General features: G+C 33.2%; 2 protein-coding genes across 2 annotated transcripts in view; one reads left to right on the plus strand and one right to left on the minus strand.

Moving 5' to 3' along the window:
* LOC114314852 (uncharacterized) overlaps positions 1 to 8,167 on the plus strand; it is a 22,655-nt gene extending 14,488 nt beyond the window's left edge. The window contains exon 2 of the mRNA XM_028261372.2: positions 7,424 to 8,167. Within this exon, the coding sequence (XP_028117173.2) occupies positions 7,424 to 8,001 (578 nt within the window). The 3' untranslated portion in view covers positions 8,002 to 8,167. The remainder of the gene's footprint in view (positions 1 to 7,423) is intronic.
* Positions 3,100 to 15,347, minus strand: LOC114314670 (E3 ubiquitin-protein ligase ATL4). The gene is made up of 2 exons (XM_028261135.2): positions 14,225 to 15,347; positions 3,100 to 3,440 (listed from the first exon to the last, which is right to left on the minus strand). The coding sequence occupies exons 1-2, from the start codon at positions 15,251 to 15,253 to the stop codon at positions 3,432 to 3,434; spliced, it is 1,038 nt and encodes a 345-aa protein (XP_028116936.2). The 5' UTR covers positions 15,254 to 15,347; the 3' UTR covers positions 3,100 to 3,431.
* Positions 15,348 to 25,839: the final 10,492 nt, after the last annotated feature.

Raw genomic sequence — 25,839 nt, forward strand, 5'->3', positions numbered from 1 at the left:
TGCGCCTGGGGTATTCATGAGTTTAATGAGCAAAATTTTTACACCTTATTTGAACCATTCATTGGAGATATTTTGATATACTCACGATCGGAGGAAGATCACGAGCAACATTTGAGAACCGTTTTGCAAATTCTAAGGGAGAACCAATTGTATGCTAAAGCTAGCAAATGTGAATTTTGGTTGAAGAAAGTAAAATTCTTAGGTCATGTTGTGTCTAAATCGGGAATATCAGTGGATCCTACTAAAGTAGAAGCAGTAATAGGATGGAAACAATGTAAAAATACATTTGAGATTCATAGTTTCTTGGGACTAGCAGGATATTATAGGAGATTCATTCAAGATTTCTCCAAATTAGCCAAGCTGATGACACGCCTAACACAAAAAGGAGTAAAGTTTGAATGGAACGAAACTTGTGAGCAGTCGTTTCAAGAACTCAAGAAGAGACTGACAAGCGCTCTTATACTAATCATACCTGAACGTGACATCGGGTACATGGTTTATTGTGATGCCTCTAAGGAAGGGTTAGGTGGTGTGTTAATGCAAAACGGGAATGGATCAAGACAATTGAAGAATCATGAGAAAAATTATCCTACTCACGATCTGGAGTTGGCAGTTGTGGTCTATGTATTTAAGACTTGGCAACATTACCTTTATGGAGAAAAGTTTGAGATATTTATTGATCATAAAAGCTTGAAGTACTTGTTCACATAGAGATTTGAACATGAGGTAGAGACACTGGATGGAGTACCTTGAAGACTACCAATTCACTTTGTCTTATCATCCCATGAAGGCTAATGTTGTAGCAGATGCACTAAGTCGAAAGACAAGAGAGATTGTAGCCAATATATCAATTAAAGAATGGGAAATGGTAAGTACCGTGAATGAGTTTAAGTTACAACCAGAGACTCAGAATGGGAAGGTTAGGTTGATTGCAATAGTTACAACACCCTAACTTCTTACCAAAGTGCTAGAAGCTCAAAGATTTGATCAAGAGACTAACTTCATCAAGGCACGATTAGTGTCCGGGGAATCTTCACCGGATTGGATGCTCCATCAAGATGGTAGTTTAAGGTATTTAGGTAGAATTTTTGTGCCAAACATCGAATAATTGAGAGAAAAAGTACTTAAAGAATTTCACCATTTAGTTTTTGCAGTTCATCCGGGAGGACACAAGATGTACCAGTATCTTAAGGGACAGTATTGCTGGAGTGGAATGAAGAAGGATGTGGCTCAATTCGTATCTAAGTGCTTGACTTGTCAGCAAGTGAAGGCACAATATCAAAAGCCGGCAGAAAAACTCCAACCTTTACTAATACCTGAATGGAAATGGAAACACATAACAATGGATTTTGTAATGGGATTACCCTGGTCGTCGTAAGGTCATGATGCCATTTGGGTTGTGGTTGATTGGTTAACTAAGACGGCACATTTCCTACCAATAGGACGAGCAGACGCACTCGAATCATTAAGTCGATTACTTATTCGAGGAATCATTAGGTTGCGCGGAGTACCAGTCTCAATAGTGTTAGATCATGATCCTCGTTTTACGTCACAATTTTGGCAAAGTCTGCAAAAAGCTATAGGTACAAAGTTGTGTCACCCTCAAACTAACGGTCAATCAGAAAGAACAATTCAAACTTTAGAAGACATGCTTCGAGCTTGTGTGATGGACTTCAAGGGTAGTTGCGAGAGACAATTACCACTAGTCGAATTCTCTTACAATAACAGTTTTTAAGCGAGTATTGGTATGTCACCATATAAAGCTTTGTATGGACGACCTTGTCGATCACCAATATGTTGGACGGAAGTCGGAGAAGCACCTCTTTTAGGGCCAGAGTTAGTTCAAGAAACTACCGAGAAGGTGAAATTGATTAGACAAAGACTTGCGACCGCTCAAAGTAGGCAGAAAAGTTATGCAGATCAAAGGAGAAGACCTTTAGCATTTCCAATTGGAGATCACGTGTTTCTAAAAATACAACCTCGTTGAGGAGTTGTTCGTTTCAGAAAGAAGAGAAAGTTGTCACCTCACTTCGTTGGGCCTTTTGAAATTTTGGATAAAGTAGGAGAGGTGGCGTACTGTTTGGCTCTACCACCTCAATTGTCTGGAGTACATAATGTTTTTCATGTCTCTATGCTGCAGAAATACAAGCCACACCCTTCTCACATCATTAATTGGGAGGAAATTAATATTGATGAAGATGTGACATTTGAAGAAAAGCCTGTCAAAATTTTAGATTGTCGCGAGAAGAAATTATAAGGTAAAACTATACCATTGGTTCGAGTTCTCTGGAGACATCGTGGGATGGAGGAGTCAACGTGGCTAACTTGAAATCAAGAATTTAGCAAAATAAAATTTCATTATCTTTTGTATTAGTAATTACGAATGTTATAAAGTTGTTGTAATAGTAGTTGCGGACTCGTAATTTTGTTTTGTTGTTAAGCTTTGACTATGTGAGAATTTAAATTTCCCTAATTAGTTGTTAAAATTTTTATGTAGCAAGTTATTTGTTATTTAAATTTTATGATGTTCCAAAAAAAAATTGGGGCGTCACAAACATCACTAGCACCATCACCACCTCTGCATACATCAATCTCGGACAAGCTGAGACGACCTCTACGTTCATCAATAACTGAACCACTTTTCCCAAAACCTTCTAACAGCAAATCTCTCCGTCTCTCAGGTAAACCAACTGACTTAGTCCGCGATAGAATCAAAAGAACTTCGGTTAGAGCACAATGCCAAACATCAACATTCGCCGTCATATATTTTTTAGATAAGATCACAATAGATGGGGCCCTCAACTGTGAATCTTCTGGCATTTCACTTGTAGAATACTTCAAATTCCCCTTCATTTTACAATATGTCACTCCCCTTTTAATATTCGAATATTTTGAGTCGATACCTCACCATCCATGGCAACTGTTTTTCGTTAATGGAACAATAACCATTCCCATAATACACTAATTCCCATTGACAATCCACAGGGAAAATAAAATACGCCTGCAGACTGTCATTACCATCTAACTTCCGATCATATACATTTGCTCTGACCAACCCACTTGCATTGGGCGCGCAACTGGGGGAATATTTTATTAATATTTTGTTAACCTTAATACTCTTTTGTTTGTATCTCAATCTCAACTGAGAAAATAAAGTAGGCAAAGCAAGTTCAATACAACTGAAATCACTTGATAAAATACCTTCAATAACACCAGTTTTTATATCGTCTACCTCCATCACTTGAATATTACAAATAAAAATACATAAAATTATAATTCTAAACAGTTTTAGAGTACATTTGACTAGCTTCACGAAGAGGATGGAAAATGATCCTAAGTAATCCAGACCACAGCACTGAGCTCCTATTCCTTGTAGCATAGTTTAGAAAGTCTTAATCAACGAGTCAGCTGCAATCTGTTCTTCTGTTTGGTTAGATTTTCTGCAAACAAATTGGATTAATTGACTATAAGATTGACATTCCATTCACATTTATACATTGATGAACAATGCAGATCTTGTTCTGTTGTATATTGCTTGCGTCAAAATAAAGAAACTTAATTGCTGATTATATTGACAAATTCTGCTTGCCTTTTCCTTATAAAGGAAGAAAAATACAAATTTCCTTGTAAGATGTACCCCATTATAAGAATTTTAAAGTTTTTGCAGTTAAGACAAATGATTCTTTAGAAAAATCAACAAAATATCTTAGATGTTTTGTGGGGTGTTTTTATTATTAGGTCTTAAACATTACTCCATTAGTAACCAATGATTTCTCTAAGACATTCAGATTTGATTTGGGTTTCAAAATATGGAATTTTAACGTGTAGGTCTTGCCTAAGAAGCACATACACGTAAATGCAACACGACACAAACATGCCGACATCCTAATTTTAAAAAAATACAAGACATGATATGTAGGAGACACAAAATATATGATTTTATATATTTATTATATGTTATATATATATGAATATGAATATTGCATTTAAAGATAATAAAAAATGCAATATAACACTAAATTTAAAGTTTAAAGGAGGAATTAATAGGTATATATATAATGTGTTTTAAAGGAGGGATTAATAGGTATTTTGTGTCCTTAATTTGTTTTGTTAAAACTTATAATGTGTTTTATGTGTCTAAGCAATAGATGTGTGTTCTCCAAGTATCTAAAGTATGTCTAGGTCTCAAAACAAATTTAAAAGTAATATGACATATTTGACGTGTGTTCGAGTTTGACAAATGTCAGGAAGTGTTTGATGAGTGCCAATGTTGGTGTTCGGACACAACATGAACACACAGATAATGGTGCCCACTAGTCCTATGATTTCCTCCTTGATTTAAATTTGACTAATGTCTTACTCTTAACATCCCTTAAGAAACAACTTCTCTTTTGTGGTTGAGGGTTGAAGCTGTTAGGTCAGGTTAAATGAGTCTGGAAAAGTAATAAGACAGCATCACATACTTTCCTGCTTAGTTTCCTTCCCTCTCCTAGTGGAACCAAAAGAAAATGTAAGAAGTTGTTACTTAGTGAAGCAAAGCAACAAGTTCCAAAGGTGCTAGCTAACCTAGCTGAGTACTGGTGAGCTTTAAAGGAGATTAGCAAGAAGATAAAAGACTAGGAGTTAAATATTTTAGAAGTTAAATTTGTATGTAGTCATATTAGTGGCATAGGATTAAAAAAAAAAAAAAAAACAAAATGAAAACAATGGGGACACCAAGCAAATAAGGACACTCATGTGTCGTGTTGGTAATCCATTCGGTACAATGGTTAGTGCCTGTAGCAATGTTGAGAAAAAAGGGCACAAGTTCCTGGATTATTAGCCAGACATTTTACCGTGTTCAAATGTGTCTTAATTATGAGTTGTTCGTTTTTTTGTGAGGTCATTACTATTTGCAAACTGTCTTTTTAGTGACATTCAAGATTCACAAGTTCATAATTTTCTGATAATATTCCCAAATTTTCTTTGTTTCATTTTTTTAACTTTAGTTGCAATTTTGTCAATCTTCTGCCTATCATTGGTTGTTTTTCTTATGTCTCCTTTTCAACTTTTTTCATTATTACTAGGGGCTGTAGAAATGTTTGAGGGGAGATATTTTTTATCCATCTAGCCTTAGCAAAGGGTTTGGTCTTATCGTGCTATATATATACTAGCTCTGTGTCATTATTATTATTATTAAATTTAAATGAAGGAAATCCTAAATGGAACTAATTGAATAAGCTTACAAGCATTATATTTATCAGACCTCCCAAATTTCTGTACTGCAACAAAATATAAAATCTTTAGATGTAAATAAGATTGTAGGGTTAATTACACTTACTACCCCTGCGCTTTTGCCAAAATCGCACTTTAGTCCCTTCACTTTCATTTGTAACAATCAACCCTCCCAAACTTTAAGTCAAGTTGCAATCTCATCCTTCTATCCATCTACCGTTAATAAAGTTGACGGAACTTGTTAGTTGAAGCATGTGTGACACTTTTGTTGTCTCATTAGCATCTTACACTTTTACTAAAATCTCACTTCACTCCTTACACTTATCAAAATCTCACTTTAGTCCCTACACTTTAAATTTCTGTTAGTTTTACCAATAGTAGGTGAACGGAAGGATGAGATTGAAACTTGATTTAAAGTATAGGGGGTTGACTGTTACAATTGAAAGTGAATGGATCAAAGTGAGATTTTGGTAAAAATGCAAGGATACTAAGTGTAATTTACCCCAGATTGTATCATGGGAAGTGGCTCTCTTTGCAGGGTTTTTTTTTTTTGGGTCCATCTGGAAAGAGATAAACAGATGAGAAGTTAGTTACTTGATTTGGGAAAAAACATGTTATTGATTATGGCCTTGTTTGATTGTGCTATCAAATGTAATTTGAAGGCAAAGATTCATCCTTTAAATTGGAACCAATTATGTAAGAGAAGCTATCATGAAATTTTTTAATAAATCCTAAATCCACGCTATTGCATATATACTATATACTATAAGTTGGTCCATACAAGCATTAAAATAGAGATACCTAGTTAATATAAGATATGAAGTGGATTTATTATCTGGTTAAATTTGCAAACAAATCTGTTATGAGAATTCAGAGAACCAGATGTTTTATTTTTTGAGCAAAAAAACAAGAACAAACAAACATAAATGGACAAAATCAATAATAAGAGAATATAGCAAATCCTTTCTCTTATTCATGGAAGTGACTCTTATGCTATGTTTGGTTCACGGAATTGAAAATAGAATGAAATGGAATGCTCATTCCTTAACCTCCCTATGGAATTACACTCACTTACAATGGTGATTACAGTTGTAATGTATTTTTTTTAATCATTTTTTTAGTGAATCAAACGTGAAAATGGACATTCTAATGGAATGATCATTCCATTCTACCTTCTTTTCAATGAACCAAATACTACATTAATGCAAAGTTTGAAATCTCGCCTTGGAATGGAATAGATATGCAGAAGATTATTTAGGCCTCGTTTGGGAACCCTTATTTTTAGCAAAAAAGCCAAAAAGTTAGTAAATTAGCCAAAAAGCCAACAATCCATACCAAAAAGTCAAAGATTCTCTTTTCTCTCTACTTTTTGTACATCTTTTCGTAAAAAGCCAAAAAGTCATCACAAACATACTAGTTTTTTTTAGCTCATATTTTAGCCAAATAGCCAAAAAGTTACTAAATTAGCCTGTTCCCAAACGAGGGCTTAGTCTTCTGCTGTTAACCTTTTTTTGGCTGAAGAACAAGGGCTGCTCATAGTAGTTGGAATTAGGCTAAGTTGCACAAAGCGGGGATAGGGACAGGAGTGTGAGTGGCGGAGTGAGGGCATATAGAAGTTTCTAAGGTCAGGAGTGTAGATATATTTTATATATTAAATATATAAATATATTCTAACAATTAATTTTTCAGCTTAGTTGCAAGATGTGTAAAAAAATATGAATAATTATGTGAGACTAGTGTCAACTATAAATTGTCTTCATCAAGTATAAATATATATCATGTAAATAGAAAGTAGTACAAGAAGTTAAAATTGTTTTTCTTTTGTTTCATTTGAGAGTTATATGGTTAAGAGTTTCTATATCAATTGAGAGTGAGTTTCTTCCTCGACAGGAATGAGTTTCTTACTTGGGAGCGTAGAAACGCGTTTCTGAGTAGGAAACGTCCCCCAAGTAAGAGTTTGGTCCACATTTGTGCACAACTATAAATGTACTTTATAATATTTAAATATCAAGGACCCCAGAGTTTGGTCCACATTTTTATGATTGTTTCTAGTCTGCACTTAGTTCTAAAACTATCCGTAGATCTGATATTAAAATCATTCAAACTGTAGATTTTTGGGATAAATCACATTTAATTGTCAATGCTTTCAAGGACTAATCCATGAATGTTCATGCATGTGCAATTTCTGATTTATGGTTTTGTTCCACAGGAAACCCTGCAAATGATCTAGTTGATATAATCAACAAGAACCGTACAGCCCTAAGGCTTCAACAATTGAACAACAGTCCTGGTCTTGGTTGCATGGCGTTGCAGTATGCAGAGGAATGCAAGGGGAACTGCACGGGCAACAACACAGTAAATTGTCAACCACCAGAAGATGACTTCACTGAAGTTTTTGCTCCCAATTGTGGCGTTGAACTACCAACTTTTGGCACCATTTCAGGCCACATTGTGGGGTGTCAGCACAAGTATCTTGAGCCATCCGAAGCCTTTTCTCGTGTGCTTGTTCAAGACAAGAAAACTCTCTCTCTCCTTGAAAATAAAACGCACACCGAAGTCGGAGTAGGCTTGATTGGGACTCACAAAGGGTTTTATTGGTGTGTTTTGTTTAGTAGTAGTCAAACAAATTCTTCATTTGTACTTGAAGATCTAGGTCAAGGGATTAAACAGAAGAAAGGGTGTTTCAGTGGGACAAGTACTCCTTGCAGCAGTGGACAGAGAAAAAAAAGCATGTTTTTCAACAACATTTTGACAATGTGCTCTCTGTACACTTTTCTGTTGCTATGAGATTTTGTTTCGTTTCAGCTGAAGAAGAGAATATTAGGAGGAATCATATGATGCAATTTTCTGGTTACCATTCCGAATATATTGAGTTGTAATTTTTGAATTGTGAGAATGTTGATAGAATGTTTGTTTTGTTGTATATCATGAGTTCATAACTTTACTTTGTTTTTGTTTTGGTTTTTGTTTTGTTTGTTTTCCTTGTTTCAGATGATGATTTGGGGATCAAATGCTGTTGCTTCAGAAGTTGCTTCTAAATAGTGTAAAATCATTAAAAAAAATAAAAGTCAGGTAGGATATGTCTATTTCGCTAATCTTGTATCAACCTTATTTATTAGTTGAAAAAACAGAAAAGAGAATAGAGAGGCGGAGTTGAAGTGAGGCGTATCTTGTATCAACTCAAGGTTGTGGAAAAGAAAATGAAAAAGATAGGTGAAATATGAATAAAAAAAGAAACATTTTATTCACCTTTTTTCTTTTTCTTTCCCAATTCATGATCCAAAAACACAACCTAAAGATTATTTGATTGCTAAACTTTAATGACTTAGTTTTCTTCCTCAAGTTGAAAAGATAAAAACATCTTAACACCAATCAATCACCCATAAACTATGCAACCTTTTAAACCTCTTTAAAAACATCAAAAAAAAAAAAAAAAAAATCAATTTTTTAAAAGCCTGTTGTCACACAAAATGAAAACAATGAGCATTTTTTTACTTTTCATTTGTTTTTGTTTTTTAAAAACATGAAAATGAAAACGAAAATAAAACCAAACAGATCCAAAAGTATGTGCATGAGTTTGTAGTTGCTACTCCAATCACATAATGTGATTAAATTTAAGTAACAAATTTTGGATATCATCTAATGTATTATTAATGCATTGATACAAAACATAAAAGATTTGGCCAATTAAAATCAACGCATTGGCGACATCTAAGAGGGTATATCCAAATTTTAGTCATCATAGCATTATTAAATTCAAAGTAACCTGAAAAACTATGTAAAGCCATTGTGTACTATAGAAGTGTATAGACATTTAGAAGGATTATAAAAGAAATCAAACTACTCGAGTTAGATTTATGCTTAACTTGTTAAAATTCATTTAAAATATTTGTTACGTAAACAAGTTTAATTTGCATACATTTTGAAGCTTGTTAGAGAAAATTTTATGCACTATAAAAATCAAATTAGTTGAGTTTGACTATAACCGGCTTGATTGAATCATATTTGAGATCGGCTTAAAAGATAAAAATAAGTTGAGTTTAAGTATATTTTTGAAATTCAATAAGTTCTCAAGTCAAACTTGAACACACTACAAAAAATTTTGGTTTTAGATACCAAAATTTAGGGACAAAATTATTTTTTAGGGACGAAATAATTTTGTTGCAAAAAGTGTCGTTATTATATTTTTATCAACAAAAATTGGACATTAGTGATGAATTATTATCATTTTGGGACCAAATTTTTTGTCTAAAAAAGTAAACAATTTTGAGACCAAATTATTTTGTACCTAAAAGTCTATTTATTAGTGACATTTTAAAAAATTTGTCTCTAACAGCCTTATTTTTTATTTTTCGGGACGACCTTTTAATGACTATCCTCATGATGATGAAAATTGGTCCCTAAATATCTTTTACAACAAAATTTTCACTTTTAAAGACCAAAATATTTGATCTCTAAAACTCTTATATGTTATAGTGACAATGAACATGACTTTGAAGGCTCCTAGGAGCTCGTCCTCTCATCCTTTTCAAAATCGAGTCGCGTAACTCAACTTTTAAGTGTAGCTAAAATAATTTACACATTTGGATGAAGCATTGGATTCATCCATACAATCGGTAGAGTTTGGAAGATCATGACTACCCATTCAATTGATTGTTTTAAAAGTTTTGAGTTATTTTGTTAAGTCGAATTGAAAGGTATGTTTTGTCGATGATTAAATGGAAAGGGATGACATATGAAGGAAGCTTATGAAGTCATTTGTGCATTAAGACTGTATTTGAATAATATGATTAAAATGTAATTATATTTTATTAATATATTACATTTCATCTATATTTTCTTTTTTCATTTCCAAATCTTTATCTAAATTCATGATTTAAAAACAGTCTAAGAAAAAGTGGAGCCAATGGGATTTATCGATTGGTAAGTGACTTGTTTAGACTCCAATACTTGAGTTTGTATAATTTGTTGCTAAGATGCTCATACATATTACATACTAGTACACAAACACAAGTACAACCACATAAATAATATATATATATATATATATATATATTTTTTTTTTTCATGTTAGATTTCTTCATTGGTACTGCAACAATCATAGAATCAGTACCCTCTAGCCCACAAAGGACATCAGTGGTCCTTGGAACAAAGAAAGAAAGAAACAGCTAACTCAATGGTTACTTCTGTGAATAAAAATAAACAAAAAAAAATAAGAAGAAGAAGAAGAAAGTGGTTTGATGCTTTGTCATTAAGTCCTCTGTTGGCTAATTAATATTTTGAAGTCCTCTTGCTATATTATATAACAAAAATGTTTGAGACACTCTTTCCCTCCCACCCCCTTTGACCCCCTTTTCCTCCCATTGGCTAGTTTTTTTTTTTCTATTTTTTTTCTTTTTCTTCTTCTCCAATCACCACCCGCCACGTGTGTGTGGGGATGGTGAGGGTGGTGATTGGAGGGAGTCTCTATCAATGCTTAACTCTCTTATTTTTATTACCCCCCTCAATTTGTGCCCTTCTTTCCCTATTCACATTCAAAAAAGAAACTACCCAATTTTCTCACCCCTACCAACTCATGCTTCATTTTTTTCAACCCCCCCTTCACTTTCAAAGTCACTTTCGAGAATACAAGCTCAGCACCCAAATATGATACTCCCAAATCACGTATCAATAAGAGCAGTTGTAATCCAATGAATAAAGTTGACTTAATTTATCTATCTTTTGAAAAATATTTTATTACATTTTTTATTGTTTGGTATAATGAAAAATGAAAATCAACAGAAAATATATTCTATAATCAATGATAAATAAGCTTATTTGAGTGAAAAATATTTTTCACTTTTGAAATGTGAGTAACATGTTGACTAAAGCACTATTTGGCATCTCATATAAAAATGTATTTTTTTTTCATTTTTTTTTTTTGGATCATATCATCTCTTACTTTTTTATATATTAAAGTCAAAAAATATACTTATTTAGATCATCTAAACACTTTCTTACTAATGCTACCATACAACCACTGTCACGGTCACCACATCAACTTCACCACCCTACCACCACTAAAGAAAACATTTTGTAAAAAAATTATGTTATGCTAAAGCAAACGAAGCATATGTGCATATACCATAGTAGTGCTTCTGAGGCTCCGTTTGGGAAGAGCTAGATTGGGCTTTTTTGGTTATTTTAGCTACAAAAGACAAAATAGGCTATTTTAGTCACAAAAAATAAAACATCACATCCAACACATAATCATTACACTCTTCTCTCATAAAAAAAGTCAAAAAAGCCAAAAAGACCTTCCCAAACCAAGCTTTTTAGCCTAGGCTAAAATAGCCAAAAAACCAAAAAGCCAAAAAGTCAACCCACTTCCCAAACCAACCCTGAATAAGTTTTAATTATTAGGAGTCAAGGTCACTATGCAAATTAAGTTGGTGACAAGATTGATCTTTACCTGTTCTCCTTTTTCACTATGTGTACATGTCATGATAGTATTACAAAATAATTTTCCAGTTGTCATGAGTAACGAAGATTATGAGCTAAAGCAAATAGAAATCAAAGCATGTAAATGTCATTAATTTGGGAGAAATTGTAGAGGTCAAGACTCGAGACATGCATTGTGATACCCAAGAGACAAAGGATCCATGTTTCTTGGGGACTATTTAGGGGTTTTCTTTATTGGGTTTTGAATGTGTTAGGACCACATATGGATGACCTACCCCAAAAAACAAATTAAATTAAATTTTTTTTAAAAAAAAAATAGGAAAGTTTTGTCACTTATGTATACTCTGATTAATTTAAGGCAGAGAGAATTACATGGAGGATCAAAATATTTTACTTAATTATATATCCTCATCTCTTGAAAACGTGATAAGATTCACTAAATGCTAGATTTAATATAATTTGATCATCCCAAAATTTCATGGACCGTTACAACAAAACCAAAATATTAATAGGGCTACCCAAAAATAAAATAAAAAATAAAATGAACATAAACAAATTTCAAGGTTTCAAGTCAAAGAAAGGGCACAACAACTCAATCTGGCTTTGCTCCCGTTTGGGATATTAGTTTGGGCTAAAATAGTCATATAAGATAAAATAAGTTATTTTAGTGATATAAGACAAAATGTTACATCTAAATCATAATTATTTTATTTTTTCTCTCATAAAAGTCAAAAAAACCTATCACTAACGATATTTTTTAGCCCCAAATTAAGGCCTCGTTTGGGAACAGGCTAATTTAGTAACTTTTTGGTTATTTGGCTAAAAAGGTAGGTAAAAAAAACTTGTATGTTTGGGATGATTTTTTGGCTAATTACGAAAAGATGTGCAAAAAGTAGAGAGAAAAGAGAATCTTTGACTTTTTGGTATGGGTTGTTGGCTTTTTGGCTAATTTAATAACTTTTTGACTAATTAGCTAAAATGACCTCTTGCCAAACGAGGCCTAAATAGTCAAAAAATCAACTCATATCCAAACAAACCCTTTGGTTACACCAAATTCAGATCTCAATCTTGATTTTTTTTGTTGGAATGCAGTAAATGACAACACCCTAAGATTATGTTTCTTTATCTTGACAAAAAGAAAATGAGGTGAATTTATTTATTTCTCTTGGTAAATCCAAGGCTCGGGTACAACATTAAATGACCACATTAACTTAATTCACAAGTCTTTTAATAATAGGTGTACCAAAAACTTGAAATCAAATCTAACCTTCAACCGAAAAAAAAGAAAAAAGAAAAAAAGAGAGTATTTTTTTCTCTTTTTACAATCAATTCTGCAATGATAAATCTAATACAACTTTGATTAAGAAAGTGTCTCATTTGTCAGGTCAATCAATCTCTTAAAACTGAGTTTGAATTAAGAGAAAGAAAAATGTGAGTACAATAAAATCTAATTTTTTCTTCTATTTTCTTTTCTTTTCTTTTCTTTTTTTATTTTATTTTTAATCTGTTCAAAGTTATGATTCAAACACAATCATAATCAAGTCAAAGGAAGGGAATTCATGAACAAGTGAAAGAGCTACTCATCATTATGCAAAATCATAGACTGGATTTCTATTGGGCAATTAGCTAATTTAGCTGTAATATATATAATTTTAGGATGAGCCTTAAATAGTGTTATGCCTTCTAAATTTAATTTTTGTCACTCTTAGGTTTCGTTTGGCATGTCATGTTTGGGCTAAAATAGGTATAAAAAGACAAAATAAACTTTTTAATTCAATAAGACAAAACATCACATTCAAACCATAATCATTTCATTTTTTCTCTTACAAAAGTCAAAAAAATCAAAAAGTCTATCCCAAACGAGACCTTTTAACCCTAGGCTAAAATAACTAAGAAGTTAAAATGTCAACCCACATCCAAACGAAGGCTTAATTGTCAATGTTCGATTTTTTTTGTGAACAAAGTCGCCATTTGACATTAACTTTTTTAGTTGGTTTTTTTGAGTTGAGACTTTTTAAATTTGAGACTAAAAAATTCATTTGGTTTGGTTTTTTTGACTTTTTTTAATTTTTGTGAGAGAAAAAATAAAATAATAATGATTTAAATGCGACATTTTATCTTATTAACTTATTTAATCTATTTTATCTTTTGTGTTTTTTTTAACCCAATTAAATTAGTCAAACGAATGCTTAGCTAACTTGGCCAATATATGTTTGACATTCTTCATGATCACACTACACAAACTGGACAAATTAGAAGCTGGTAAACCATATATGTGTGTACCAATGGATTTGATTACTCTAACTACCACTCATTTCATAGCTATCAATTATAACTACGTATGAGACAAAAATCATTAACAAAGATATTACCTACTGTAAGACTTTCTCAATAGCAAGTTTACGTTTCACCTATTTTGTATGATTTGGAATGGGAAAAACTCAAATTCATTCCATTTTTTTTTTCTACATCCACTACTCCTTTGAATGGAGTGGAAGGAGCAAAAGTGGGAATTAAGCTTGAAATTATGATTTTGCCACTGGTTTAGGAGAGAATTTACAAGTCATACCCCTGAGAGCCACCGAAAGATTTCGCTGATTTCTTCTCCAACACGATTCCCTTCCAAGTCCTCCACGGCGACTACGGCGTCGCTCCGCCGACTGCTACCGGTGAAAAATCTGCTGGAGCTTCGAAACGACATCGTTCGAGACGAAATCGACGAGAGTCGATCCATGTAATCTCTCAACCAGCTCCGACCTGCCACTTCCGCCGCTAAATTCTCTCCCGGCGGTTCTGGCACACTCGCCGGGGCTCCGGTGGAGTCCTTGTCGATCGCAGAGACTCCTCGCCGGTGTGTGGAGCCCACGGAGACTTCGTAACTGTCGTCGATAATGTACTCGAAGGAGCCGCCGATGGAGTACGATCTCCGATTCCTAGCGTCGATGGAATCCGACGCCTCTCGTCGCTGGCTCAAATTTCCGATCTCAATTCGGAAACTGTTCCCGCGATCAACGGTAGCTGATGATGAAAGGATTTTATCAAGTACATCGGCCTCGGTCGGATGTACCGTGGACCTGCACAATGGACAGGTCTGATTCGCCGAGAGCCACGCGTCAATGCACTCGGCGTGGAAGGCGTGACAACAGAGAGGTAGCAACCGTAGCTGATCGTTCGTCTCGAACTTCGACAAACAGACGGAGCAATCTCCGCCGGCGAGGTTCCCGGTGACGGAACCGAACGTGAATACAGGGAGAGAGCTAATCAAATTATTTGATGCATTTTGAGTCTCGTAGGAACAGCGAACACGGCGTGAATTGCTGTTGTTGTTGTGGGAGGAGGAGACGACGTCGGCGGCGGAGAAGGTGCGGTGGCAGTGGCGAGTGAGGCAGCGGAGGAAGAGGTAGAGAGAAGCGGAGACGATAATGGCGGAGGCGATGATGATGATTACTATCATGATCGAAGCAGACGCCGACGAAGAAGATGGCTCGTCATGGCTGAGGTGAGGTCGAGTCACGGTGGTGGTGGTGGTGGTGGTTGTGCCGCCAACTACGGTGAGAAATGGCGGTGAGGAATCCAAACTAGAAAGCACGCGAGGCATGGTTCTTTAGAGAGCGAAAGAGGTTAATGCAAGGGGGTGGCGGTAGTCACCGGTGGGACACATATAGAGAAAGAGAGGATAGTCTCGGCGTATCGTTACGTTGTGTAATTGATTGTGGAAATAAATATTTTACAGTAGTATAATTAGTAGAAAAAATAAAATATTCTATCTGTCCCATAATAATAATATTTTTAGAGAATTTAATTTTTTTTATAGTATAATTATTACACTTTAAAAATATTAGGTTGCTTTTGATAGAACTTTGTAACTATGATTTGAGAGTATGAGTTGTATTTTGAGTTTGTGAGTTTTGAAATTATGATTTGAGTGTGGAAAATTTGTTTAGTGAAAGAGTTTTGAAAATAATTTTGAAAAGAGTTTTAAATTGAGTGGAAAATTTTTGATGTGATATTTGATATTTGATACAAAAACTTACAATTTATAACCAAACATACAACTCAAAATTCTATTAAAGCACATAAAAAATTTTAAAAAATTCAGAATTTTTTTTAAATATATAAAAATTAACATATCAATTGCAAAAAAAAAAATAAATAAATAAATAAATTGTTTCGGTCAACTGGCCGGACGCGGATGTCCGGTGGGACGACCGGTTAGGCCAAATTTCAAAAAAAAAAAAAATTTAAATCGCGCTCTCAAACAGAGTTTTTTACAGAGTTGTAAAAAATTAATTTCACAACTCTATCCAAACATCATATTCAAATGTGGGAGTAGAAAACTCGTTTGAAAATGGTTCCAAACATAGCCTTAATTTTTCAAAATTACTCTTTGATAATAATATTTTTAGAAATATCAATTGTCATAATTATATTTTTTTGTGTTATTAATGAATTTAAAAAAATGACAAAATAAGAAATTTATATTATTTTAGTCCTTAATTTTTAGAAAATGAACTAATATTTTGAAATAATGAAAAATAGAATAAAGAAATAATATCTTGAGACGGAGAGAGTATTAATTATTTATGTTGATTGATATAATAAATAATAATTAATAATAAAGTATGATCACGTGATACTTTCGAGTACTCCAAATTATGGTATAATTTTTGAAGAACAGAGACGTAGGGAGAGATGGTAAGGCACATGAGGGGCACATGGAAAACTGAGAGTGGGACACACTACATCTAGGGGTGTAAATCTGGCCAGGCCGGGGCCAGCCCATATCGGGCCTCGCGGGCTCCAGGCAAAATTTGGGTCGGACCGATCCACGAGCCAAAAAAATTAGGTTCAAGCCCAGAGGTATCTAGGCCCTGGACGGGTCAGTGGACCGAGCCTCAGGCCAGCCCGATGGGCCTGAGTCTGAGCTTGGGCTTAGGCGGGCCTAACCATTTTTTTTTAATTTAAATTTTTTACCAAAATTTTATTATTTTTCACTAAAAAAGGCACTGGACCTCGGGTGAGCCGAGCCTTGAATGGGCCTTAAGTGGGCTGAAGGGCTAGGCCACGAGTCGGATGGGGCTTCAACATGATGGCTTAGGCCCTAGCCTAAGCGCTCAGGCTAGGCTCTAGCAGGGCCCACTCCGGGCCGCCTGCGGGTTTCGGACCGCCCACAGGTTACGGGCCATTTTTACACTCCTAACTATATCTACCGTTTCTTCCCTCTCTAACACTGCCTCTTGCAATAAATTACAGCATACAAAATCAAGTACAAAAATAATTTAGTATAATTATACTCACCGCTTCGAAGGTTTGAAAAAATATAATTAATCTTATAATTTTTTTGGAAATAAGTTATTTTAATAATTTTTTTAACTTTTTATAAAAAAATATGTAGAAAAGTAAATAGAGTGATGTGACAATTTATAATGACTTTTTAACTTTTTTTTCTAAAATGTATAGTTGACAAACAGTAAAACTGTGTTTGGTAGGTGGATTTAGGAAAAGACTTGGAAAGAGAATGGAAAATGGTGTTTGAAATTAGGTGAAAACATAAGTATATTTTATTTATATTTCACTACCCTCTTTCTTTTCCTTTTCCTTTTCCTTTTCATTTTTTTGTTTCCAAATTCCTTCTCAAATCATTTAACCAAATATAGAGTAAGTAAATACTGAAATAAACAAAAGTCAATATTATATATATATATATATATATAAGTAGTATTTTTTTCATATTTAAGTCGCACATTATAAAGGCTTACTTTTTTCTAAGATAGTACGTTAATATGTATTTTTTTTTAATTACATATAGAGTTCTACACAAATACGAACCTAATTTAAATTATTTTAACTTTACCTATTTTATATGGACTATATTTAATAAATATATATATTTTTTCGTATATTTTTCATCGGAAATTGAGATAATCCATAAACTCGATACTAATTTTGCATTTCATGTTTTTCTTCTTAATTTTTTCAAGGGTATTAGGATTTTTTTTAATGATAAATTGTCCTTTTTTTTTTTCTTCTTATTTTCCCGTGTATTATTTTATACCTAATACCAATTCTATATTATTTTAAATTATGGGTTTATCATTTAAATTTTATAGTAATTTCATATATAAAATCATACTTCATTTCCAACATTATTTTTAGAATCACAGCTCACTGGAGAAAAAACCTGTACAACAATGATACTTTCGATGAACCTTTGAAGTTTGGATTTACTGCTTAAGTTAATTTTTTAATTGTTGAACAGTAAGTTTTTTTTATGTTTTGACGTCATATTACAGATGATTAATTATTTTACACACTGATATGTATCCATCATTTGAATGTTTTCATTATTTTTTTCTTTTTGGGTTTAGATGTTGTTATGTGATTATTTCTTGGTTAGTCATTGTTGAATTTCTTTTATATAATTGATATTTTAATTTAATCAAAAGTGTTTATTTTACAATCTTATAATTTAATATATATATATCATATATATCATATAAAACCATGATATGTTAATCCAACTACAATATATTTATATTTAATTTTTTAAATATATTTTATATAGTTTCCGTTTCTACATATTTTATTTTCCAAAAGAATATAAAAAGAAAATTAAATAGTTAAAATTACTTTTAATTTTATATTACTAATTCTTCCCTAATTTAACTATTATTTTTAATATTAACATGAATATTTATTTTACTATTTTATAATTTAATATATATCATACAAAATTATTATATGATAATTACATTTTTATAATATGATTGAACTAAAATTATCAAAATACACAAATAATTTAATTAAAGTTAATATATATATATATATATATATATATAAGTATTCAAGTAACAATTTTATAAAACGACAGCGCTAATATTATCAAAATAAATAATTAAAATCATAATTAAATTTTAATTTTTTATAACATATTGTACCATCAAATATTTTTTGAAAAAAATAATAATACGTGCACGAGTCAACTGCTAGTATTTTAGTAATAAAAATATATGATAATATTATTTTTTTATACGTATAATTCATGAATTACTAATAAAAAATTATCTAAGAATTATGTGAATTAAAACCTTAAAAGAGTATGGTGTAATTATATCAAAAGTGTAGAATTATTTGTATTTTTTTTTAAAAATTTCAAAAAAGGTGAGGGTAATTTACCTAATAATTTTTATGAGACTATTCTCAAGTTTAAATCTTAATTTGATGGAACTTGAGGAGATGTGGGCCCACTATGAGTCATATTTTCATGATTTGAGTTTTTTATTTTGTAGGATTTTCAGTAAATATTATTCATGAAAAAATTAGATTAATTTGATAATCATTACATTTTTTATTTTATCATATTTATATTAAAAAAATAAATAATAAATATATTTTACAAGATAGATCAATTATTTAAAATAAAAATAAAAACAATTCTAACAAAATGAAACTGTTATTTGTAGAATTACTGATTATAATTTGAACAAATTACAAATCCAGTTAAAATTTTAAAAATAATTACAAATATATGAAAAAATATATAATTTTAATAATCAAAATTTATAACTTTTCAACTGATATGTTATTTCCCTTATAATTTCCTCTTGATAGACACAAGGGGCAGGTACATGAATTGAATGGGAATGAATGTGTTTGGAGAGAGAGAGAGAGAGAGAGAGAGAGAGAGAGTTTGGGAGCAATACTAGGGGCTCTGTTTACTGCATGAATTAAAATTTCAGCCGACTGGTTGGGTCATTATGGGTTGGTGGGTCCTCTTCATTACTTGTCTCATTTAAGAATTTGGCTTTGATCTAATTTTATAGTAAGAAAATTATTATTTCTACTTTTTCCAAGACTCATTATATTAAATTTCAGTAAATTATACTGATAGTCTTTATATTTTATTTATTGTATCAATTTGATTTTTATATTTTAATTGATTTAATTTTATTTCTTAATTTTAAAATTTGTGTCAATTCGATTCAATTAATACGTATTTAGGATTTTTTTACAAAAAAAAAATAAAATAAAAAAATTAGTAAGTTGATTGAGATTAACTCATTAAATTGAGTAAATTTACATTTTTATCTCTAAAAAAAAAATACAATTAGATGGACTAAAATGACAAAAAGACCAAAATATAAGGACTTCCGGCGTAATTCACTCTTAAAATTTTAACAATATTTAGGCCTCGTTTGAGAACAGACTTTTTTAGTAACATTTTGGTTTTGGGGCTAAAATATGATGTAAAGAAAACTAGTATGTTTGGGATGACTTTTTAGTTTTTTATGAAAAGATGTGCAAAAAATAAAGAGAAAATAAAATCTTTGACTTTTTGGTATATGTTGTTGGTTTTTTATTTTTTTAATAACTTTTTGATTTTTTGACTAAAAAATCCACTTGCCAAACGAGGCTTTAGTTCAATATCCCTATATTGTTCAAAATCCACTTGCCAAACCACATATATTGTTATAGATGAGGTGTCTCTGTTTACAAACCACATTTCATTTCAAGACACACCACTACTCAAGGCACATCTTTAGTAATTTGATAAATAAAAAATTTACTCAATAAGCACCACAATTGTGACGCCCCGAATCTACACTATTGGTTGCAGTCAAAGGAGAGTCACTAATGAATCCTATGGTCAATAACCAAGTAAGATCCCAGATCGCTGGAGGAGTCAAATTAGCCTCCCTTCTAAGTCCAGCTTTCTTAGACAGCGCACTACCCTTTTGACAGATCTTAAAAGGTATTGACACAAAGTCTCATAAGCAACGATAAGGTTCATACATATAAGTATTAGAATATAAGTACATAACAACCACGAATATCCTTAATTTTAAAAGCTTGTTTCATAACATTACATCCCAAAAGAAAATTTAATCTTCACATGAGCCTTACCAAATATCAAAAGGGAAATTTCTAACTTTTCTAAGATAGCCAAAAGTCTTCGAAGGTTTCAGGCTCGTCGTCTCCAGCTATAAGCTCCTCTTCGGCACCTAGCATGATACGCCGTGAGTTTTGAATGCCCAGTAAACACACACACACGCCCTGTCCTTTTTTCCCAGTCCAAAATGCAATCACAAGTATAACATCAAGTAGTAAAGCATGATACTCAACTAAATAAATAAAGGGTTACAAGTTAGATGTTAGTAAACTAGAAATCCCCCAAAGAGACTTCATCCTCCTAACCACAAGAATCGGACGCGGATTATTCGGTATGCCCCCTCTTTTGCTGCTTTGTTGCAGACCTTACCTCGGATGCCTACCAACGGTTATGTGCCGTGTAGCGCCAACCGCAGGGCCTCAAAAGAGACGGTAAAATAGGGCCTTGCCCAAATCCCTCCTCACATCAAACCATCTAGGGTCCGAATACAACCGCTCCGTTCAAGAGTTTTGAAAACCACTTGCGCAAGACTTTAACTTCCAAATAGGGAACGCATCCCAACAATCCATACATCACACATTATCATCTTTTCATTACTCAAGTGATCGAAAACCCAATACCATCCCAATTACGTTTTTCGTGGAGTTAAATGTTTTAAATCAAGGTTAGACCAACTTAACAAGATAATAATATCCACATAAGCATGCATCATTAAGATGAAGAAGATAAAGAATATAACCATAACACATACAATATCATGCCAAGACATGATCATAAAATAATAAGCATTTTCATGAACACAAGAGCATAAAACACCCACGCGCAACAGAATTTCCAAATTCAATATCACATAAGGATTAGAATGAAAGGACTATTTTAGATTTTTCACCGGACTCGGCCTTCCTATGGTTCGTAGAGAATTTAATCTAGTTTCCAGAACATATTTCGGAAATGGGATAGCTTTTCTAGATTTTAAGTTATTTAGAAAACACTCCAGCGCTGTCCAGATTCGTCGACCGTTTTGAAAATTTGATTTTCTTACAAACCGCTCACTGTTTTTCAATGAAACCAATTTTATTTGAAACATAACTCCTTAAGGAATATTTTGAAATAAAATAGAGGTCCAGAATAATTTTCTACATTTTTCTAGAAATTTTGAAAGTTGGCTGCAAAAACATATTCTAAGGCACAATACCCAAAACAAAAAGATTTGTGAGAAAAGAGATCCACTAAGAAAAAATTTTCGTTTCTTTTGTGATGAAAACATGCTAACTAACATATATTAAACTCAGAAAATTTGCTTGAAGGTGTGCCTTTGGAAAGTTTGAGAGATTGGTATGAAAAATATAGTTTTGTACTGAAATGAGGGAAACTACAAGAGAGGTAGGATCATGGCTCAACTCTTATCATTTTTAACACAAGGAAATCATTAATAACACATCTGAAAACAATGTTTAGAACCCTTAAGAACATGTATTTGAAAAGGGAAAATAAAAGAGAAGGTTGTGTTGTGGCTTACATGCTAGGCTTGAACATGAGTGCTCTCCTCTTCCTTCCTCTCCCTCTCAAGACTTCTCTCTTGCTCTCCTTTCTCTCCTCTAGGCTGAAAGTGTGTGGGTGTGTGTTTTTTGTGTATGCCATGCTAGGGGGTGGCGGTATTTATAGGAAATTTTGGTGTAAAAAGACATAAAGGCCCACTAGTTGGAATTGGATGGAAAGGTTTGGATTTACTTGGAGTCTAATGGGATAGGGAGTGATTAGGGAACTTAATCATGGGATTAGTGTCACGACCCAAACCCGCCCCTATAGGTTTAACATCGTAACCGGCTAGTAATTCTTGGATTACCGAAGGCCTCTGAACAGATTAACAAGATTAAGGGGCTAGCAGAAGCAAATACATAAATATAGTTGTCCAATGAGCTGTGCTGACTTATATGAAACAGAATATTTAAAAACTTTATATACAAGTATGCAATAGTCATTCATACATTATACCCACACACATTATAGTATTTTAAGTCCAACCAACAGAATTAAAACAAGTCATACATATACATAAAACCAATAGAACTTGAACACAGGACACTTCGGAAACCTCCACGTGAGGCACAATGGTTGGCTGACAATAGAACACAGATCCAGACAAAAGCCTTCAGGCTCGGGCTTCAAAATGCTCACCTATATATATATACACACACAGTGAGCTAAAGCCCAATGAATAACATTAAGGTAAAGGGGTTAATGAACTAAATCCGAATATATCATAAGCAGAAAACAGACCAGAGCATAATCATTTCCATATCGGGACATAATAATGGTACATCCCATAGAACACATCACAGAATGTCTTCTGACTAGAATAATCGGTTCCGGATACCGATTAAACACATATCACCACAATGAAGTGGCTAACGAGATCTCGTAAACTTGTATGTCATGGACTCGCATTTTCATGCCGTCCTCCATGACTTGGGACTATCTATGGATGCCATAATAGATTTCAAACTTGGAATATTCGTTCACAAAAACAGATATCATTTCAGAAATCAGAACTTATCATATTTCATTTGGAACGTAATTCATATGAACGTATCTTTACAATAACGTTACTCACAGTGGTTCCAGTAAGCGATCAATCAATCCTCGAGTCTTGACCTACAATCACAAAATACATAACACAAGCATGTCTTATCATTACACATTCAAGTGGCCATTAAGACTTAGCTTTCATTACATTGATTCTTGTTCTTCCTTAACACATTGCTCAAAACACACTCTTGAATCTCATAACTTAGAACGTTCTTTCCTTAGTGTGTTTCTAATCCATAACCTCATTACTATGGCTTAATTAAGGCTTAGGAATGCCTAAGATACAATGAAAATGCCAAAACATGCCTTGGAACACTTAGGTAAAATTTCTGAAAATAAGGTCTCCGCTTGAGCATAGATTTCCTCGCTCGAGCGGACATGCAAATATGAGAGGGGTCGCTCGAGCGAGACTTCCTTCGCTCGAGCGGTCTGTAAACTCGGAGAAAGTACTGGTTGGTCTCAATCTACGCTCGAGCTACAACTTCCACACTCGAGCGGATCAACAATATACAAAGGGTTCGCTCGAGCGTGACATCGGTCGCTTGAGCGGAGCGCTCATGCCTGCAAAAATACTGGGGGCTCGCATTCTTCGCTCGAGCGCAGGTTTCCTCGCTCGAGCGAGCTGTGAAATTCTGGATTTCCAAAAACAGAGTTTTGAGCTTCAAAATGCAATTCAATGGCTACACTCACACATAGCTTAATCAAAACACTTGGAAAACTTTTCTAAAACACCAATACATGATCATTTACAAACCTTTAGCTCAAAACTCGTGGATTTAACTAAAATTGAGTTCAAACTTCCATATATAAGGTTTATAAACTCTTTTTTTCTCCAACACCAAGGTTTTAACAAACTTGAGCTCAAAGGCTCTATGCATGAAGGAAATCCTTTTCAAAACATGAGTTTAAACTTTAAAACATGACGAATTATACATGCATGTGCCCAGTAACTTATGATAACAACATAGATGCTCAAAATCAAACTCAAATGGCAAACCTCTATATATATATATATACATGCATGTGAAATTATAATCAAATTCTCTATCTTCTTGACAAATACATGTGAAATACATGCAAATGATCATAACAACTCCTTGAATGCATCCCTACAACACACAATTTTCATGAATTAATAGTCAAGGGCTTACCTAAAGTCTTCAAAAACATAAGATCCTTGCCAAACTTGAGCTACTCTAGCAAAATCCCCAACTTCAACTTTAAATCAACACTTTCTCTCTCTAAAATGGAGTCTCTCTCACTCTAGGATGAAATCTCAGATTTTAGCACTAAGGGAAATGAAGAAGATGTGAGCTCACATGAGCTTAAGTCTCACATTTATAGTTATGATGCTCAAATACCTTAATTAGAACATAAGATTTGCCAAACGCAACTTAATGAATCGTCCTGAATCAATTTTTGATAAAACTTGCCAAATGATTCTAAAAATTCCAAATAACATATCGGTGTAGTCAATTTCGTTTTCGGATGCCGATAAGGCTTTCAATTTACATATTAAAGTGAAATTCCAAATAGATATTTCTATAAGTAACAGATAGAAAGCCAAAATCATACAAAGTGCAGCATAAATACATAATTTATTTTAATCCTCTCATTAACATCATTAAATACGGATTAGTGGCTAATCACAGATAGGGGTTGTTACAATTAGACAACATCTAGTTGGTCTCTAGTTGGAGTGAAACTAGTGTTGGGAACAAAACCCTAGGTTTAGGGGTACTAGGTGCTAGGATTTCTAGAATATCATAATTGTAATTTCTTGAAAATAGGCCCCTCACAATCTCCTAGGGTGGCCGGCCATTAGGAAGGGAGATGGGGCATTTTTTTATTCAATTATGGTACTATGGACACATTTCCCAAAGTATATATATGTATAGATCTCAAATTGATTGATGGTACCTAGAGTGTAAAAGTACATGTACTAGTTTTGGGAAATTCTTGAAATTAATAAAAGAAGTGAGAGCTTGGAATTAAACTCATGTATTGGAATCTTACTTATGGAGAATTAAATTAAATTAGGCTAGGGAACCTAATTCGGCTGGGATATTATTATTTCGATAAAAGTATAAAAAAAAAATGCTAACCGATAAGATTCGAAATAATTCAAGAAATTGAGGGGCATTAAGAAAATAATTCAAACATAAGGGTTTTTAAAGAGAATACAATTTTCAGGGGCTTCACAACAATCTTCCATCTTTACCCTTACTCACACACCGCACCTACGATCTTTTCCAACTAACTCTGACCCTAACCCAAACCATTTCCCATCGCTGGAAGTCAGCCACCGACCTCCACCCATCTCCCCTCCTCGTTACAACCCTCATCCTCGCAAAGGTGGTGGTAAAGTGCGGTTGTTGGCCAATCGGTGATGGTTGGCCTGTGGCTGTGGCTGTCAATAGTTTAGGTTAGGGTTCATGGATGAAGGAGATAGTCCTTTGTGGTCATTTTGCAGTAGGTTAATATTGTAATAAAAAATTAATTAATTAATGGTGTGTCTTGAGATGAAAGATGGCGTGTAAATAGAGGCACCCTTATAGATGTGATTGATATTGGAAAAATTCTATTGGCACACCATCAATTCTTTTACTACACCATCTTCTGAGTTCAAGTTATACTTGTTTTGAATTTTTTTTGTTTTTCTTTTTAATTCACACCACCAATTCTCAAATAATACCAAAATATCT

This window comes from Camellia sinensis, chromosome 5, assembly GCF_055761805.1.
Source record: "Camellia sinensis isolate YWXY chromosome 5, ASM5576180v1, whole genome shotgun sequence".
Lineage (NCBI taxonomy): Eukaryota > Viridiplantae > Streptophyta > Magnoliopsida > Ericales > Theaceae > Camellia > Camellia sinensis.

What these genes read in the sequence shown, in the direction of transcription:
- LOC114314670 (XM_028261135.2), bottom strand. Translation starts at nt 15,253, where the DNA reads ATGCCTCGCGTGCTTTCTAGTTTGGATTCCTCACCGCCATTTCTCACC.